The 17,705-nt window shown below is 32.4% G+C and overlaps 1 protein-coding gene and 2 pseudogenes across 1 annotated transcript; all 3 read left to right on the forward strand.

Moving 5' to 3' along the window:
* Positions 1–7,476: 7,476 nt before the first annotated feature.
* LOC114382228 (BTB/POZ domain-containing protein At1g21780-like) lies at positions 7,477–12,751 on the forward strand. The gene is made up of 4 exons (XM_028341506.1): positions 7,477–7,759; positions 7,861–8,009; positions 11,267–11,382; positions 11,659–12,751. Exons 1-4 carry the CDS (start codon positions 7,647–7,649, stop codon positions 12,253–12,255), a joined length of 975 nt encoding a protein of 324 aa, XP_028197307.1. The 5' UTR covers positions 7,477–7,646; the 3' UTR covers positions 12,256–12,751.
* Positions 12,752–12,935: 184 nt separating this feature from the next.
* Positions 12,936–15,848, forward strand: LOC114381655 (annotated as a pseudogene).
* A 446-nt stretch (positions 15,849–16,294) lies between these two features.
* Positions 16,295–17,355, forward strand: LOC114381656 (annotated as a pseudogene).
* The last annotated feature ends 350 nt before the right edge of the window (positions 17,356–17,705 follow it).

The raw sequence follows: 17,705 nt of genomic DNA on the forward strand, positions 1-17,705 counted from the left end.
GCTACTGACGGTAAGGGACAATGGTCTCTTAGAAATAATTGTTACATAGGGACATACACATTCAAATTATCAGAACATATTTTATTACATAAACCCTACACAAATAGGATGATCATGCTTTTACCTAAATAAAATTATTGTCATACACATGATCGATATTGATAACTGCGAAATCTGAGCTAAATTGATAGTCATTTTTTTTTGCCAATAATGATAATAATTTCTTCACTTTATTATTGTATTTAATGAAATAATGAAGAAATTAACACTTGTGCAATTTATTATTAGCAGAAGTCAAAAAAAGAAGAATTGAAGTGCTTTAGAGGAAAATTTATGAAAAAATGTGGAAGAAAAAGCATTGAAGAAGAGTTGGAAGAATTGGACAGTTCGCTCAGCGCGTAATTCAGGCTTAGTGTGCAACTCTCACTTAGCGGATAAAGCCAGGCTCAGCGTGCAATTTCGCTCAGTGTGTAGGTCAGACTTAGCACGAGAAGGCCCACGAGAAAAGCCCAAGGCACGCTTAGCATGAAGTCAACGTGAAAAGTAATACCTTATGCCTATAAAAGGAGTAGGAAGCAGAAGAAAAAGATACACCGAGTCTCAAAGCTCTCCAGTAAAGAAATCCAAAGTCTGAGCCTCTCCCTTAGGAGAAACCCTCTTTTCTTAGTCATTCCCCATTTTCTTGCTATTAGTCATCCAACCCCTTCTTCCATTAGCCCCTGAAGTATAAAGCCTCTCATGGCTATAAGAGGCTAAACCCATTTTGTTGGGAGCCTCAAGCCAAACTCTTGTAATGTAATTTTTTCCTATTATCTATTTAATGCAATTATGTTTCTATTATTCTTCTCTATGTTTTTTTGTGTTATGGCCTAATCACCCATATAATGTTTAGAGGGTAATGCATTGAAAAATAGTTATTTTTTAAAGAACTAGGGAATGGTATCTAAATAAATTCATTGTTAGAAATAGATTGACATATATTTTGTCCAAGAATTTTTGCATCTCTTATCTTAATGTGATTTGTTATTTTATCTCTGCAAAGAAAGTTGGGGAAAAAAGATAAATAAACTAGGCCATTTGTGCGGGAAACCAAAGACAGGGTAATTCAGTAGATGCGGGTGGAAACAAGAATTTCATTAATTAGAGAAAATCTTCTACACTACATTATAAGTAGTTTTGGCATGCTAGACCCCAACATCATCACATTTTGATTTCATCTTTTTACATTAAATTGTTCTTTATTTTTCTTATTATCTTTCTCTTTGCCTTACTCTAAATTTCACACTTCTAATTCCTTATCTCTTATTCTATTTCTTCTTATTGCTTAATAATTGGGTATGCATTACTTAAGTACAACCAAAGTCCATGTGGATTCGACACTTGGACTTCCATTTTAATCTTTACTACTTGTGATAAAATTGGTACACTTGCCAATAAGTTAACAAATATAATGAGATGTACAAAATAATCTCTTGTTGGTTGACTTCTAAGAGAAAAAAAAAACATCATGCTTTGTTAGAGAGAAAGAGAAACAAGGATGACATTATACTTTGATGCAATCACATCTCCCATGTCGGTTATATTCATCCGTTTATCCATGGTAACCTGCATGTAACAATTTAGTTACATTTATTTAAAGCAAATTTAATCCATCAAAACATAACAAAAAACTTATATACCATGGATAATCCATCAACAAGTAAGGACCGCTTTAATTCCTCAAATTTGTCTATGCCACCAAGCAGGTTGATATACTTATCAGACCATTTTGCAAGTTCTTTAAGAAAATGGTTGCGAATCAAAGACCATGAATCTTCACCCATACCTAATAAGGCAGCAATTGCACGATACCCACAATTACCATCAACTTTGACATTGACAATGTTTTCAATGGAATCATGAATGCATGGATGAAATTGATCCAACATTGGCATGGTCCTTCTTGGTTTTGCTTGCTCAGATGATGATGCACTACGTTTGACTAAAGAATTACTATTTTACACAGAATGTAATGCATCAACATACTTCCAGTAAGAAGGATCACGCTTTGTTGACCTTTGATGTTTGGTCATCGATTTCTTCTGATCACCTTTTGTTTTGACATTTTCTAGAAGAGCACACATAGAGTTTAGATCAGAGTAGACAATTTCCTAAAGTTTACTTTGTAGAGTAACTTTGCCACAAACATCAAACTCTTCAAACCGCTTGGATATGATTTCCATCTCTTTGGTTATGATGACTTTGGGCTCAAATAACCCTTGGTCTGAAAAACTTAGCCTCCGCCAAAACATATGGATTACGCTAAAGGGTATGCTACCAACAACATATCTAGCTAACTCACAAGCACAAGGAAGACCGTGAGTAGTTCTCATTACACGTCCATAATGAGAACTGTCAATACCAGCATAACTTACATGCTCAAACTCAGCAACAATTTGGTTTAAAGCATACCTTGATACCATACCAAGTAATTTCATGTATAAGGTAATTTTAAAAACATGTCCAACCACATGTGTAATTGTCTCAAAGGATGCCTTAATTTTGGTGTGTTACAGCGTGATCATGTTGTTCATAGCTTCCAAACATCACATAGGTCTCCAAGGCTATTTTGTAGTAGTTTCTTTAAGGCCTAATGAGCAAACTTAATCCTGTATATAAAATACACAAACAAGTAAAGAAAGACAATTATTTTTATCCATTAAATCCTAAACCCTAACAACAACAAATATTTACAACTTTCATACCTGATAGTTATTGTGTTTCCTAAATGCATCACCTTATTCGTCTAGGCTTTAACAACTCTTTCTTTATGGGGAATCAACCATGTTTGCTTGACATTGTCAATAAACATTGGTCATGGTGAGCAAACAATTTCAAACTTCATAAGACATTCATCGAACTGTTGCTCAGAAGGACAATCCACCAAACTCCCTCAGGCTTCCATGACATAATCAAATGCATTTTTTTTTTACCAACCATGGTTTTAGATTTTTCCTTCAGATTTTTATCAATGTGAAACTGACACAACAAGTTGGTAAACTTAGGGAAAACAGTGCATTCATCAATGTTAGATCTATGTCGGTAACAATAACTCCAGGGAATGCATCACGTCTAAGAAAACAACATTATTTAGACGTTCTCCCTCCAAATAGGTTAAAACAACAGAAAATGTCATTCATGTTGGTGTCACACAAACAATGTCAAGTAACGATAAAACATTGAAAAAAAATTCAATGACAAACAAATGACCCCTAATCACAGCATACATATACTATCACACAATTTTTTAATTTTTTACTGCATTTAATAATATAATACATTAAAATTGATAACCATATATATATATATATATATATTAAATTTAGAGTTTGATAAACTAATATATTACACAATATAATTATTCTTTTACTTCCATAAAGTAGTCAACTTAATAATATTTACATAAATATTATAAATGTTTAAATACTCATGGAGTATTAGCTACCAAAAAAATTATTAACTCTTTTAGGGACTTACATTTTACTCCTTGCTACAAAAATAAAATATGCATAAGTAATTACCCACAAATTAGTTATAAACACTAACTTTTTTATTACAAATTATATTGCGATAAATTACTTACAAATGTGTTTCTAATATTTTTGTACTTAATTGCAATTCATAAAATTATAAGCACTAAAAAACCAAGTTTAAAATAAAACAACTCGAATAAATTAAAAGTCTAAATTATTTTAAAATAAATACCACTTCTAAACTATAAAAACTAAAAGTTACGAATGAATGATGAAACTATACCTATTTAATTTTTTTAAAATAACAATACTAATTATATTTAAATAAACAATAAAACAAATTTATAAAAAAGTTAAAAAAAATAACTTACAGACTGGTAATCCGTAAGAAACTTACGGATTGACAATCCGTATGTTTCTTACGGATTGACAATCCTTAAGTATCATACGGATTGACAATTCATAAGATTCTTACGGATTATCAATCCATAAGTTTTATACGCAAAAAACAAACTAGATTGAATAGAAGTTGCAGTACTTTACCTCCGACGTTAACAGCCACACCAGCCACCACCACAACCACCACTTGCCGACAAACCACCGTAACAATTGCACCTCGATCAAAATGGACACAACAACAAAGGACCTCTCCTCTCACCAGAATGAATGAATGTGAAGAAAGCAATAGAATGAATAACTTGAAGAAAGAAAAAGAAGTAACCAAGGATTTTCTAGAATTTCAAAAAAATATTGGGTACACAAGCAAAATACTAAGTGCACAAAGCAAAAGCCGAAGGCTTTGCCCTTTTCTTTTACCCTGGGCTAAGTTATGTGTGAACTTCATTATCATCCCCATTGACCAAAGTGGAAAATAAAATAAAAAATCATATTTTTCTCTTTTTTTTATAGATGTTGAAGATAAAACTAATTTTTTTTATTAAAGGGCAAATATGTGTTATATTTGAATATGTTTAATATGAATAATTTTTTTAATAACAGTATTCTGTTCTTTGTGTCCTTTTAACATTGTTACAAACTAATTTTAAATTTCTATTATTCAGTTTTGGGATTTAATAGGATGAAACGAAAAATTATAATTGAGCTACAATCTATAAAAAATTAAATTAACCGTGTATTATAATTAAATTTTTACATAAGAAAAGAATATAATTTTGAATTAAAAATAAGATGATTTAAAAGTATCTTACTCTTAGTAGAGAGCGATATAAGTTATTAAAAAAAAATCTTGTTATCACCCTCCCTTACAGCAAACAACATGTTGCGTATCATTTTGCTAAAATTGGACAGATCTAGTGAGACCCATTTGTTAGAGGTTAAATCCAGACTTAAATTATTGAGGGCCCAGATATGATGCTGCTAAGAAATTCAAAAAAGCTTATTATATTTGTTTATATAAATTCAACTATCTTTCAGTCAAGAATTAATGACTAATTTTTTAAAGTATTAAATTTTATTTAAGGAATTGTGACATATGCTGGGACTAGGAATCCAACAACTAATTATATACTTAACAAATAAGATTATCAATTAATTATGTCACATTATTTTGACAAAAAAAATTATTTTGATTTACAACAAATAATTATCAATAGTAGAAATAAAAATAATTAAATTTAATGAATAATAGAGATGAATAAGAATAATTAAATTTGTGACATTCATTATCCAGCCACGTGACAATTCCTAGTATATTTTATCACATGTTATGTTATATTCTACTCAATGGATTTCCAAACACTTTTCTATTAGCCTAATCAATTAAAAAATCAACATTAATTGATAATTTAAATATGTTTTCATGTGATATAACTCATTTTGATTTTGATCTAAATTTTAAATTTTTTACCATATAATTTGTTTTTTATTTTATATTTATCATCAATTAAGATTTGTTTAGTGACAACACGATAATAAATTAACATGTGATAAATATTTTTTTGAAAGTGAGTGGAAAATGTATAGTATATAAATATAGATATAGATTAATTTTTTTCATACACATTATCATGAAATCGAATATCTCATGATGCTTAAGAAGCTAAGACATCAATCAACTGTGTTAAATCTTGTTAGTTTATGTAAATGTTTCTTTATTTCTTACTTAGAACATTTTTAATGTAAAATTTTTAGTTAGATAATTAAACAAGTTCATCTTATATACATCTCATTTTATTTAAAAATAAGGATAATTTTTTTTTATCAATATAGCAGAAATCATTATCAAAATCTTTATCAAGGAAAATAATTATTTAAGTTATAAAATGAGGTAATGATCCACCTACTCTTACTTCATGAGCACATATTTTCTCCAATGCAACACTTTTGTTTGGGTTCTTAAATGGACCACACCAAAAAGCTCACATCATTACAACAATTTATTTATTAAGTTATAATGATCTTATCTGTAAAATAATCAAAATTTAAAAATTATGACATTTATCTACACTATTATTTTGCAAAATATTTTTTTATAATACAAAATAAAAATTAAAATAAATCTTATTTAAAATTATGAAAATAGCTAATATCATACCATTATCAGGGCATAAAAAACCGAAATTAAAATAATAAAAATAACCTAATTAAAACGGTGGAGCTTGAGATTCAAATGGTATTTCTTGATTATTTTTTCCCCACAAGATTGCCCTTTACTTGTACCCATTGAAGTGCCATGGTCCATAGTTATTTTGTGGTGATCAAAATATGTAAAATGGATAGGAAAATGGGAGCATAGAAAAAATATATAATTAAAATATTTTTTTACTTAAAATTATAAAATAGCTAAAATACACAATTATCACAACACAAAAACCCAACATTAAAATAATAAAAATAATCTAATTAAAACAATGGAGCTTGAGATTCAGATTCTTGATTTTTTTTTTCTCACAAAATTGCTCTTTACTTGTACCCATGTAAGTGCCATGATCCATGGTGAAGTTATTTCGTGGTGATCAAAATATGTAAAATTGATAGGAAATTGAAAATTATCTATATTTGGGTTATTTTGTAGGTTTCGTAAAATAGAAGGATTTTGAAAATTTGAAGAGATTGTAGATTGATAAATGGTGCATCAAATTTAACCAATATTTGAGATTTAATTGGTTTGGATTCATTCGATGAAAATAAATAAAAAAGAAATTGAGAATTTGGGATATAATGTGAGTAAGAAATTGGATGAGATTGACCTTTAAGTGAAACAACAACTTTGAGAAGAATGTTTTAGTAATTTTTTTTATGTTGCGCATATTTATATACATGATAATATTAATATTCAATATGTAACGGTAAACAAATTAGCAGAAATAAACTTCCGAAAATTAAAATTATTTTCAAACAAAAAATAATAAAAATCATAGAAATTATTATAATAAGAATAATAAACTTTACTTTACCGACCCTGTAACCATAAATGCACAAGTTCACACCCGGCACTACCCATCGCTGTAGTAATGTACTTATTTATTTTATTACTACAGGGGCAAGACAGTCTCTGTAAATTTTTTAAATGATAAATAGAAGTTAAATACAACTAATTAAAAAATAATAAAATTAAAAAAATAATAACATAAAATTAGTGAAAAGTTAATATAAGTTAGAATAAAAATTTAAAAAGTAATTTAAGGATAAAATGATTTAATAAAAAGTAGATATCAAATGAGATAATTTTTATTATTAATAACTAGGTATTTGTCTAAATTTTTTAAATAATAAAAAAATAAAAGTTAAATATAGATAATAAAAAATAATATAATAAAAAAATTAATAATATAAGAGTAGTGAAAAGTTAATGTAAATTAGAAAAAAAATTAAAAATTTGAAAAATGTTAGATATCAAACGTGGATATTCTTGTAGATTATAGATCTCTTGTAGAAAACAATAAACTAACCCAATTAACGGGACTTAACAATCAATGACACACATATCATCAAATTTAGAAACTTGACTTTTTTTTTTTTTTGTTCTTTCTACAAAGATGCTTTTAGACACAGTCAAACCCTGGTCTTTCTGCCTGTGATTCTCCCTTCTTCTTCTTCTTCTTTGCTCCCCGCACTTTCCCAATAGCTACACACAACAACACACTCACACACTCACCAGTCACCACCGACATCATGTCCGATTCGAAGGTCGAAACCATCGCCAGATTAGCCCAATGGAAAATCGACAACTTCGGACCCTGCTCCTTCAAGAGATCAGATCCTTTCAAGCTCGGAATTTGGAACTGGTAGGTACACCTAATTTTGTTAATTTAATGTCCTTGTGTTGTGTTGTGAGTGATTGTGCCTGAATTGTTACGTTATGTGCGTGTTATGTTTTTTTTTTAAGGTTCATGTCCATAGAGAGGAACAGGTACCTCTACATACACATCTTTCCAGAGCCTTCTCGGCTTTCTAAGGAACAGCCACCCGTGGCGCGCTTCATCCTGCGAGTCTCCAATAGCTCTGGCCCTACCCGCAAAGTTTACATTTCCCCTGGTCTGCGCCACATTCCTCACTCCCTTGTTCTCTTTCCCCTTTTGTAGCCAAGGTTTTCAATTCAGGTTTTGGTTTTCTGTTAGTAATAGCGCGTTTGGTTTCACATTTTGGATGTGATTTTTAATAGTTATAGCTTTCACATCGTAAATGTGATTCCTCTGATCTCAACGTGTTTCCAAACATGCTATAAATCTTACTATTGAGATTTGAGACCAACATGGTGTGTTATATTTATATGGTTGGCAAATAACTATGTCTTTAGAGTATGTGATTATTGGTTCAATGGATTTCCATTTATGTGTATATGGAATAACATCTGTTGGGAGAAGTCGGACTCTTAAATGGATTTTTGTATTTCAAGGAATTAGATTATGATATGAAAGATTAGTATTTGGCTCTCAGCGCAAGATACTCTGGGCACATAAAAAGTAAAATCTTAATGTTGAGACTTGACTTGAGATAGTGAGACCTTAATTGATCATGTGAAAAGATAAGATCTCAAGTTGTTTGAGTTGATCCATGCGTGTTTGTGTGGTTTGTGAATGAAAAAGATGGAATTTGGGGTTGTTGGTTGCAAGGAGATATGATGGAATATTTGATGGAGATTATACTTGTAGGTTAAGATTCTAGATTCTGATTTTTATTAGTCAGTAGTTATAACCGTGTGGCTATTATCAAGGAATGGAGTCCTTGGTTTTAAGTAAGGGGAGCTACCAAGTGAAAAGAAGTGAAAATGTTGGGCAATGTGATTTTTATGTTGTGTGGGCAAGATTTTCAATTGGGGTTGCGGTTGTTGGGGTTTTGTCGTGTTTCTTCATGTTGTAGGAAATTGCAGACAAATGTGGCTGATGGATTCAGGTATTAAGGAATAGTGACTAGCTTTTAACAAACTGATGCATCATCTCACTGCTCATGTACTACATCCTGCTACACACAACACAGCTATGCTTCCTCCCTGTATTCAAATTTTGGGCTATGTTGGTATCTGGTTAATCAAGTCTGGGTTAAGCATAACCATCCAAATCTTTTGGCCTTCTCTGTGTGTGCTTAAGCCTTGTTTTGTGTTGTTTTGTTGGGATCGTTCTGCCGGGTCTATTAGTTTGATACCATAGAAAGACGGGGACACTGGGTGGGGCATGCTTGAAAGGTGGTTTGGTTATTTTTGCTTTAGATAAGTTGCTATATTTCTTTTCCTGAGCGTGGGTTATTTGTTAATGGAGAATGGGCTGTGGCGGACAAAATAATGGCAAACTGTTCCGACAAATGAGATCAATGGCTTGGAAATTATGTGGTTATTATAAATAAAAGAAGGGGAGTTGGAAAAAAAGAAGGATGTTAGCTGTAGTATAGTTTAGGTCTATGCAATATTCAAGTTTCTGTGTCACAAAGTATGCAGAAACTTTTACGACACAAATTTAATAAGAACTTGTGATCATTATACATTTCTTATAGGGATTTGGTTATTGGTGCCTAAGTCTCATATTGATTACTACGGGATACTTGGTGGAGTACTTAAATGGCTTAATTTTCTCCCCCTGACAATTAGTTTTTAAGGAAGGGTTCGTCAAGTGCTTGAGTGCTTATCAATTGGTATCAAAGCTAGTTATTAGTGTCTTGGAAAGGGCTACCTACAAAGGGTTGACTAGAAATGTTGAGTGAAGTGTCATAAAGTGCATTTGCCGAGATGTTGGCTCTAAAGGGCGGTGCTTGATAGAGACTTTGATATTTTGGGTGCCCAAGTCTCACATCGAATAGTATGGGATCCTTGTTGAAGTACTTATGTTGCTTATGCCCCTTGACAGCTAGCTTATAAGGGAGGGTTCCCCAAGTGCTTGGGTGCTTATCAATTTCATATTCCAACTAGAATTATTCTGCAGCAGTAGTAGTTTCCATATCACCAAAAGGATTGTTCTAGAGTAAGCAGGTAAAAAAAATTGCTTGTTCAGAATTCATAATAAATAACATTGTTAAGACATTTAACTGTGGTGATGTTGAACAATGTATATTTTTAATATTTATGGTTAGCAATAAGAAATCTGTGACTTTAAAATGCTAGAGTTATGTCAAGCCTTGAAAATTGTCAACTTGCACATTTAATTACCTGTACTAGTTACAGAATTTTCATGTTGTATTGTGATCATATCATTAGTAGTTTCTTAGTACAAACCTTTTTTAATTGGGCTTACATGACCAGAAACATATCCTATAATTATGATAAAAGTCCTGCTGAAAAATTATAATTTTGGTTATGAAAGTTCATATCCTAGTTATTTATTTTTCACACCTTTTGTTATTTCTCTTCTAGAATGATCTTGCCTTTGGCCTTCGTGGGAAATGATATTAGTAGTTATGCCTTTGGCAATTAAAGAAATTTATCAAGCACAGGGAACATTAGGATCACAGAAAACAGTCTACTTATTTAATACTATTGAGTAAAATGTGATTTTAGTACTTGTAGATATGGCTTCTATTTTTATTATTATTATAGTTTTAGTCTTCTATTTTTTTTGGTTTTGGTCCATTTAAGTTTATTTACTTTTAAATGGTCTTGTTAGTTGTCGCTACTTAGTAATAATGACATGATGTTTTTGTCCAATAACAAAAATTAGTAATGACATGGCATGCATCTAGTTGTGTCATGTCACTCACATGTCACCTTGAAATATTTGCTAACATGACATGACTAAATGTGTGTCACATTTCCACAAAGTGGTAACAGGCTAACAGCCACCATTTGAAAAAAAAATTAAAATTTTATGAGGATCAAAACCAATATAAAATTTTTTGAAGGACCAAACTCAAATAAAGTAATTTATCATTCTTGACTAAAAATACATTTAATCTTGGGCTTTATTTATTTATCCTGTGTATATAAACACCAGTATGCTGAGTGAAAAACACTTGATCAATTCATTAGAATCTAGAAATTCATTCTCAAAATGCATTTAAGATTTTTTTTTATCCGGACGACCCCTAAATTCAAGTTATCAATATAAGCTTGATGTTGCTTTCCAATTTTGGTATCATCAGGGTATATCCTTATGGTACAAGTTCTAGTGTTATGATTTTGGCATCTGCTGTTGTACACATACACTCTCACTTTTGCTTACCTACAAGACCTAGGGCTCAATTTGCATCACCACCTCAAAATGCAACCATGAAGATTGAAATTGCATTTACCTGTACCAACTTCAAGATTGTACAATGAAATGCTGACAGAGGTTATGCCTTCACCCGTATGTGCTTGTAATGTTCAGTTCATGAAAGGGTTCTTCGGACAAGTGAGGACTTTGTCTGGCCTGTTGATACTGCATTCCTTGGTCGCTTCGTTATTGATATTGAGTTTCTTGACTTGAGGACCTGCCCTGTGAATGTGAGTCCCTAATTTTTATAATCATTACTGTATTTATATGATATTGATGTAAATAAGTAATTTTATGATTTATGTAAATATAATGGTGTTTGTTTTTTCCTCTAAATATCCATCTGTTTATAAAATATTGGTACAAGTTACTTACTAAGCACTAAGCAGCACATCATGTTCTTTATCTGATCAATTTCATTGTCTCCAGCTCCTGGGAACCTTTGAACTAGTATTAGATTGTTGCTTCTTGAGTCTTGACCTTTGATCGTTTCTTTTGAAAATCAGGGTGAAACCAGATCTGTTTGGCCATCTGATGGAAAACTGCAAACTGTTGCAGCTCAAAGCACTCTTCGATGCCTGTCTCACATGCTTGATGAGGCTATACATGCTGACCTCACCATTATCACCGCAGATGGTACTCTGAGGGCTCATAAGGCAGTTTTATCTGCTAGTTCTACTGTGTTGCATAGCTTGTATCTTGACAATGGTGATGAAAAAGAGACATCTACTATCAACATGGAAGATATGTCTCAAGAGTCCTGCATGGCCCTTCTGAGTTACTTGTACGGCACTATAAAACAAGAAGATTTCTGGAAACACAGGCTTGCATTGCTTGGAGCAGCCGATAAATACGAGATTGGAGATCTTAAAGATGCCTGTGAGGAAAGCCTACTGGAAGATCTTAACTCGGGAAATGTTCTGGATAGGTTAAATGATGCTTGGCTTTACCAGTTGCAAGCGTTAAAGAAAGGATGTTTCTCATACTTATTTTATTATGGTAAGATTTATGATGTTAGAGACGAAATGGATACCTTTTTCCGACATGCAGATAGGGAGCTAATGCTGGAGATGTTTCAGGAAGTGCTTACAATTTCGAAATAGGTTGCCATGAAACTCTTAGCACCCTTGTATCTTGCAAATGATGGATCCTTTTGTGCAATCATGTTTTTTTACTTTACATATAGTACCATGTTATATTATGATGAAGATAATACCAATCTGGCCTCTTCAACAACCTAGTGGTTAAATTGTCAAGTGAGGGAGTACATTGCTTTGTATATAATGGCAGGTTGAGTTTGATTGGTGTTTCTATTTCGGCTTTGTTCTTAAATCAATGTCCCGTCTTGGTGGGCATTATCACTTGTTATGCTAAAAGAGGACCCAACTATGGCTCCAAAGTTTGAACACTCAAGCTAACATGATCAGATTGCTGTTGAAGAAAAGGGAAATACATGTTTAGGAAGTTATGTACTGCTGATATCAAGGAATGAAGATTAACGGGCAAATGGTCTGCAAGGAAGAGACACCAAAAAATAAGAATGTTTAGTTTACCTATCCCTTCTTGTTTAGTTGTTTCTTTTACTTGCAATGCCTTGTATATTTCCCTCGTTTTGGTTATCACTGCTATTTGAGTTTCTGCATTTTTGTGATTCTTTTCAATCTAAAACGGATGAAAAAAAAAAAAAAACATAACAAGAGGAATTAAGAGATGCTGATATATTCAAGGACTTACCAATCAATAACTGGGGAAAGCTGAATATGAAAGCTCTCCGTTGATTGTGAGCTTTTGAGGGGGAGAATTTTGTTTATCCAATCTTCGTTGATTAATCAGCATTCTCAATTCTCCTTATTTACGTGATATTTTTCTGGACAAAATGACGAAGTCGCGTGACAAAACATAAACCTTAATTTATGTATCTGGAAGATAAGTAGCTGGTTAGTTTCTATCAAACAATTTGAAGCAAATTATCTATAAAACAATTTCTTTTTCTAAACGAAATTCATTGATCAGCTGGGGTAAATGTTTTCTTGAGAAGTAAGCCCTTACACCTCTCTTTTTTCTCTTATTTCCCTCCCTTATGTATAATTTACTGTAAAAGTGTAATGTATAAATATCATTACATGGGAAAAGATAGGAGCATGAAAAAAAAAACGACATTCCTGGTTAGAATTTGAAAAGCATCACAGTATGGGCATCATTCGGTCGGTCATGCCTCTACAAAAACTATATCTTTTTTCTAAAGTCAATTACACAACTAATCACTATTAAATTCACATTAAAGTGACATTTATTTACATGCATATGAAAACAAAGATATGAACAGAATGCCTTGCATTTACATTTACAGCAGAGAAGAGCATTTTCATCTGCAAACCCCTAGCAATAGCACATCCATGGCTTCTACTTGTTCTGCTATTGTTGGTTCTGCTTCTTCCTCCACTCTTGCTGTTACCAAAAAATATGATGTTTTCATCAGCTTTAGAGGAGAGGATACTCGCCCTGACTTCACTAGCCATCTTCATGCTGCTCTCTGCAGAAACAGCATTGAAACCTACATAGACTACCCTATCCAGAAATGATGAGGTTTGGGCAGAACTTGTGAAAGCCATCAAAGACTTCATTCTCTTTTTGGTTATCTTCTCAGAGAGCTATGCATCTTCCAGTTGGTGCTTGAATGAACTCATCAAACTAATGGAATGCAAGAAACAAGGAGAAGACATTCATGTTATTCCTGCTTTCTACAAAATAGACCCATCTCAGGTACGCAAACAGAGTGGCAGTTATCATGCGGCATTCGCAAAACACGAGAAGGATAGGAAGGTGAGTGAAGAGAAGATGCAAAAGTGGAAGAACGCTCTCTATGAAGCAACCAATTTATCTGGCTTCCATTCTAACGCATACAGGTGCATATGGTATTCTATATCTTATACTGCTTCTGCTTTTATTTTTATAAATTCTAGTGTTTAAGGATTATTTCAACATACTACAAATAATTGAGTGTCACTCATATCATATACATATAATCTAGTTGCGTATAAACAGGTAATTGTCCTTCAATCCAAATTTTTTCTTCTCAATATTGATTTAGTTTCATTAAAGTTCCATTTTATTAACTAAGTTATTAATCGTAATTTTCTTTTTTTTTCTTTTTCTTTTATCCTTCTATAGGACTGAATCTGACATGATTGAAGAAATTGCCAGAGTTGTTTTGCAAAAACTAAATCACAAAAACTACCCAAATGACTTCAGAGGTCATTTCATATCAGATGAAAACTGTTCGAACATTGAATCTTTACTGAAAATTGAGTCAGAGGAAGTTCGAGTCATTGGAATTTGGGGCATAGGGGGTATTGGTAAAACAACTCTAGCTGCTGCTATTTTTCATAAGGTTTCTTCTCATTATGAAGACACTTGTTTCTCAGAAAATATGGCAGAGGAAACAAAAAGGCATGGCCTAAATTACGTATACAACAAACTTCTTTCTAAGTTACTAAAGAAAGATCTTCATATAGACACTCCTAAGGTGATACCCTATATTGTTAAGAGAAGACTCATGAATAAGAAAGTTCTTGTCGTAACAGATGATGTGAATACCTCAGAAGTTCTTGACAAATTGGTGGGAGTGGGCCGTGACTGCCTAGGGTAGCAGAGTCATTGTGACAACCAGAGATAAGCATGTACTTATGGGTGAAGTTGTTGACAAAATTCATCAAGTTAAGAAAATGAACTTCCAAAACTCCCTTGAACTTTTCAGCATAAATGCCTTTGGCAAAACCTACCCTAAAAAAGGTTATGAGGAGTTATCAAAAAGAGCAGTGGAGTATGCGGTATGCCAAAGGGATCCCTTTAGCTTTGAAAGTTTTGGGATCATTTCTTTGTTCCAGAAGTGAAAATGAATGGCATGGTGCACTAAGTAAATTAAAGAAAATTCCCAATCCAGAAATTCAGGCAGTGTTGAGATTGAGTTATGAAGGATTAGATGATGATGAGAAAAACATTTTTCTAGACATAGCTTGTTTTTCTAAAGGGCAATTTTTCTGCAGATATAGGGACAAGAAGTCTTTTAGACAAAGCTCTTATCTCTATTACTTCAGATGGTGATCACGTAGATATGCACGATCTAATACAGCAGATGGGTAGAGAAGTTGTTCGTCAAGAATCAATCGAAAATCCTGGGCAACGCAGTAGATTGTGGAATCCTGAGGAAGTCTATGATGTATTGACAAATAATAGAGTAAGTTAATGATATATACCTTGACTTGCAATTCCCAAACACATGTCTTTGTATAATATAATGCAAATTATTACAAAAGAAGTAAGATTAATTCTGTTTTTTATTTGTCAGGGAAATGGTGCAGTTGAAGGAATATGTTTAGATATGACTCAAATTACATATATGAATTTAAGCTCTAACGCATTCAGAAAGATGTCAAACCTTAGATTACTTGCTTTCAAGTCCTATCAAGACTTTGAGATAATTAATTCAGTGTACCTTCCAAAGGGTCTCGAATGCTTACATAAAAGCTTAAGATATTTTGAGTGGGATGGATATCCATTGGAATCTCTACCGTCAACTTTTTGCTCTGAGAAGCTTGTTGAGTTTTCCATGCCCTACAGCAATGTGAAAAAACTTTGGCATGGAGTACAGGTACACATGATTCACATATCAATTACTCGCCAGGATCCTTATTAGTAGTTCCAAACTAAAAATATGCTTTGATCCTTTTTTTTTTTTATAAGATTCAATCTAATATTTTTCCTGTATTAATTATTTTTTTATATAATTAATCGTAATTAAAGTTAGTTTTAAAATAACGTGATAGTGAGATAAACATAAATAATATTAGTTTAAGATAGATTTAATGTTTTCACCTATGTTGATTAATTTTCTCGATAAAAAAATATTAGTTTAAGATAAATTTAATGTTTTCACCTATGTTAATTAATTTTCTCGATAAATTAATTAATTGGACTTTATAATAAGGACCGGCGTGAGTATATGACTTTCGGTTTTACATTTGCTAGAAATTAAAGTTTATTTCAATATAAAATGAATTATGAATTAATAAAAAGAAATTTCCAGGATATTAAAACGTACTAACTTGTTTGGTCCATTATTTGTTTGTTGCAATGCAGAATTTGCCAAATTTTAAAAAGAAAATATTCTTAGGGGCTCGAAACACCTTATGGAGTATCCGAAGTTATCTCACGCACCAAATCTTAAATTTATACATATGGGTGAATGTGAAAGCTTGTCTTTTGTTGATCCATCAATTTTCTCCCTCCCAAAGCTTTCCTATTTAGATTTGCGTGGATGTAAGCCGCTTATGAGCCTTAGCAGCAACACTTGGCCACAATCTCTCCGAGAATTGTTTTTGGAAGATTCAGGTTTAAATGAAGTGCCCCCGTCAATTTTGCATATCAGAAATGTCAAAGCATTTTCTTTTCCAAGACTCGAATTTATTACAGTTGGTGAATGCAAAATGCTTCAACATATATCTGCACTTCCACCATTCATTCAGTCCTTTGACGTCTGGAACTGCCATTCTCTTCGGACAATGTTAAGTAAGTTCAACGATTGAATTACCCAAAAGGCCTAACTGTACTTTTCTGCTCCATAGCTAACTGTATAAAATTGAATTAACATTCATATGATGCAATTTTGAAAGATGCCATTAATAGGATCAAACTTAGAACAAAACCATTGTCAGCAGTATCACTAGAAAATGAAGAAGTGCATCATCGGAAAATGTCGACGGTGATTTTCAATTAACAAGAACTGGTAAGATTTGCTACTATTTACCAACTAGAATAGGCAAAGTTGGAGACTGGTTCCATTGCCACTTTACACAACCTTTGGTCAATACTAAGGATCTCCCCCTAACTTGTTAGGTTTCATTTTCTACTTGGTTGTTTCTCAAATCCAATCATGCAACATTGGACACTGTGGAAGTATTGGATGTGAATGCTACTTGGAGACTAACCGGGACGAATGGATCAATATATCAAGTTTCTTTGAAAAAGAAAACGTCTGTTTTATTCCCGATCCTCCACTTGAATTTATGGAAGATCGTGTATTCTTATGGTAAGATGCAGAATGTTGCATGCAGATAATGGAAGTAATTAAAGAGAGGAAAGCCGTTAATGACAACACCACCACTCATCATCCAAAGCTTATATTTAAATTCTGCATTGGGTAAAACGCAAGCCGCATGTAGACTAAAAATAAAGGCAAGTTAGAGTATAGAAGTGAGGGATAACCCTATCACTTGAGTTAGTTTTTGAGGTTGATTTAAACATAAACTCACATTTTAAGAATCTAAGATGCAATCAAAGTATATCCAAGATTAATCCAAAGGGATCTAAGATGCTATCAAAGTATATCCAAGATTAATCCAAAGGGTCATCTACCATTGTCATTCACGCACAAAGTCCCGGTTGTACCCAAAAAATAGGATCACTTATGATGGAATAAATGATGTTTGGTAAATGATGTTCGAAGGTTCAAATTTTTTTATCTTCAAAATTTGATGCTGAAGGAATAAATTGA

The sequence above is a fragment of the Glycine soja genome, chromosome 13 (assembly GCF_004193775.1).
Source record: "Glycine soja cultivar W05 chromosome 13, ASM419377v2, whole genome shotgun sequence".
NCBI lineage: Eukaryota > Viridiplantae > Streptophyta > Magnoliopsida > Fabales > Fabaceae > Glycine > Glycine soja.

What these genes read in the sequence shown, in the direction of transcription:
- LOC114382228 (XM_028341506.1), top strand. Translation starts at nt 7,647, where the DNA reads ATGTCCGATTCGAAGGTCGAAACCATCGCCAGATTAGCCCAATGGAAA. An exon ending in AAGCTCGGAATTTGGAACTG is followed by an intron (nt 7,760 to 7,860) that starts GTAGGTACACCT and finishes TTTTTTTTTAAG; the next exon opens with GTTCATGTCCATAGAGAGGA. An exon ending in CAAAGTTTACATTTCCCCTG is followed by an intron (nt 8,010 to 11,266) that starts GTCTGCGCCACA and finishes TGTAATGTTCAG; the next exon opens with TTCATGAAAGGGTTCTTCGG.